Below are 2,296 nucleotides of genomic sequence, written 5' to 3' on the forward strand. Positions count from 1 at the left end.
GCCTACCCATTTTTTCTAGTGAAACTATTGTGCAAATACAGCGAAACAAAAATCGTAACTTATGAACCACTCTTCACTTTGTTATCGACACGCAATTCGAACAGATTCAAGCAACGAAGATTCAACGCATCGTTTCTATGCACAGCCGAAAAATATACTACAATTTTATACACATAGCAAGTGCTGGCAAAGCAGTGCGTTGTATTAAGGCTGCCAGATTTCTTTTTTATTTAACCCTTAATTGTACCAAAAAAAGGAGATTTATAATTAATTGTTTTGTTGTAGTTTGTTAATTTTAAAAATGTCTACCTTGCAATTACATGTTTATTCTAGCCCTAAAGAGCACGAATGAAATCACATACGTTTAACTATGTGTGCATGTAAATATGTATGTATGGAAGTGTTGCAGCGGGGGCAGAGAACGTATAGAAATACAAATACAAAAATTTCTATACGTTCTCTGGCGGGGGCTGGTACCACAAAGCTTTGCACATGGCAACATGTAAATTGGCAGAGCATTGCACCAAAAAGCGCATATAATTGCAATTCGTGAAAACAATAAATGCAGAAATTATATTATAAGATGCTTTTATAAGATAAATACTGCCATTCCAAAGAGAAGAGCTCGCTAGGTGGGAAGATGTGAACGCTATGAGTGCACGTGGTTCAATCGTTAGCAAGAAAATTTAGAGAATGGGACCGTAGCCGCGACACAACTTCCAACACGGCCCCTCTTTTTTATTGTTGTCGGCGCTTGTCTTCGCAGCTTTGTAGTTAAGGCTTGATTATTTTCAAGGTAATTATGGCCCCTTTTTTGTTTGCTTCGATGGATATATATAGATACCTTTATACCACGTCGATTTGCATGTACACGAACATGCAGGCATACAGGCATGTACATATGTATAGATATTATTCCATGGGCTTGGTAATAATTAAGTTTCTTGGAATTGTTATAGAAATCAATTGATTCGTATTTTTGATTGTCAAACCTAATTTTTTGGGTTAAACTTGATAACAACATACTTATCGTTTTCAAGGTCAAATCGGAGTTCTCAATGCAACAACGGTTGCAGTAGCGCATGACATCATCAGCTGATGAGCGACAAAGTAATCTTTAGGTTTTATAAGTTTCTGTAAGAAATATTGCAATCATATTCAGCATTTATTTACCTGCCTTCGTCAATGCTATAATCTGTGAGCCACTGGAGTACACCATTTCGTTGTCACTGATGATGCGCACAGACACTCCTCTGCGAATAGCTCGCAGAAATGCCTGCGACAGATCGTAGGATGTAAACGTATACATGGCCAGATCAATGGTATATTTAGATTTATCAATTAACGAAATTAGTCGGCCGACATTGTTAGCAGCACAAAAGCGATTTTTACACGAAGGACTTGCACTTGCAGTTGGAGCTGGTAGTTTGGCAATATGCCCATTCTCGACCATGCCACTTGTAGGGCTCTCTTGCGTAGGGCTCTTGCGCTCGGATGGAGATTTCAGTATGTGTCCACCTGCACAACCTTGTGTCAGCTCATTCGTCCAGATGACTTCGGCCACTTCGTCGTCAGATGCATCGCAACGCCACAATCGTTCGCGCACGTACAAATAGCCACGATATACAATTTCTGACAACAACACTGTCGATATGCCTGCAGTCAGGCTATAAAAAGTGTAGCGCAACACCCGATTTTCCAACATTTTCTTCTAAACAAATTTCGAACGGATTACACTTTCACAAATTTTTTCGACAATTATTTTCTTAATCCTCACTTTACTTTTAATATTTTTATTCACAAATCACACTTTAACACCAGATGGGATAAATATTACTCTGCTTTTGTTGGAGTTTGTTGCGCTACAAAGGGGTGGGGACACGGGGCGCCATTGAAATAATTTACTTTATGCTACATGACAAAAATATCTCGTTATAACTTTACAATCAGATTTGTAAACACTTGGCGACTTTCACTTGCACTTTAAAATAAAATAATGATGTGGACCGCACTTGCTAAATTTTAAGATATTGCACTAGACTAATTGCAAGAAAAATCGAATAAACCAACATGCATTCACCAGCCGGTGGTAGCTGAACTATGCACTTACTTCTGTATTCAAATATTTAGCACGGATTTGAAGTGTATTTACTGTGGCTTTGTTCTCCTTTTCAATTTAAAAGTTAACAGAATCTCAAAAAAATTACTACTGCAGCTAAACGGAAATGCTGCGTGTTGCAAAAAATAGATTCGCGAGATGCAGCGGTCAAAAATGCACGTGTTATTTCGTTCAAGG

The 2,296-nt window shown here is 38.2% G+C and overlaps 1 protein-coding gene across 1 annotated transcript; it reads right to left on the minus strand.

The window, feature by feature from the left end:
* Positions 1 to 1,173: 1,173 nt before the first annotated feature.
* Positions 1,174 to 2,286, minus strand: LOC108355531 (mitochondrial cardiolipin hydrolase-like; the record flags this gene model as incomplete). Its single annotated transcript, XM_017606689.1, has 2 exons — positions 2,111 to 2,286; positions 1,174 to 1,911 (listed from the first exon to the last, which is right to left on the minus strand). A coding segment is annotated over exon 2 (532 nt), but the record flags the coding sequence as incomplete, so codon positions are not given.
* Between the last annotated feature and the right edge of the window lie 10 nt (positions 2,287 to 2,296).

The sequence above is a fragment of the Rhagoletis zephyria genome, unplaced genomic scaffold (genome assembly GCF_001687245.7).
Source record: "Rhagoletis zephyria isolate East Lansing unplaced genomic scaffold, Rhagoletis_zephyria_1.1 Rzeph_scaffold_46652, whole genome shotgun sequence".
Classification (NCBI taxonomy): Eukaryota; Metazoa; Arthropoda; class Insecta; order Diptera; family Tephritidae; genus Rhagoletis; species Rhagoletis zephyria.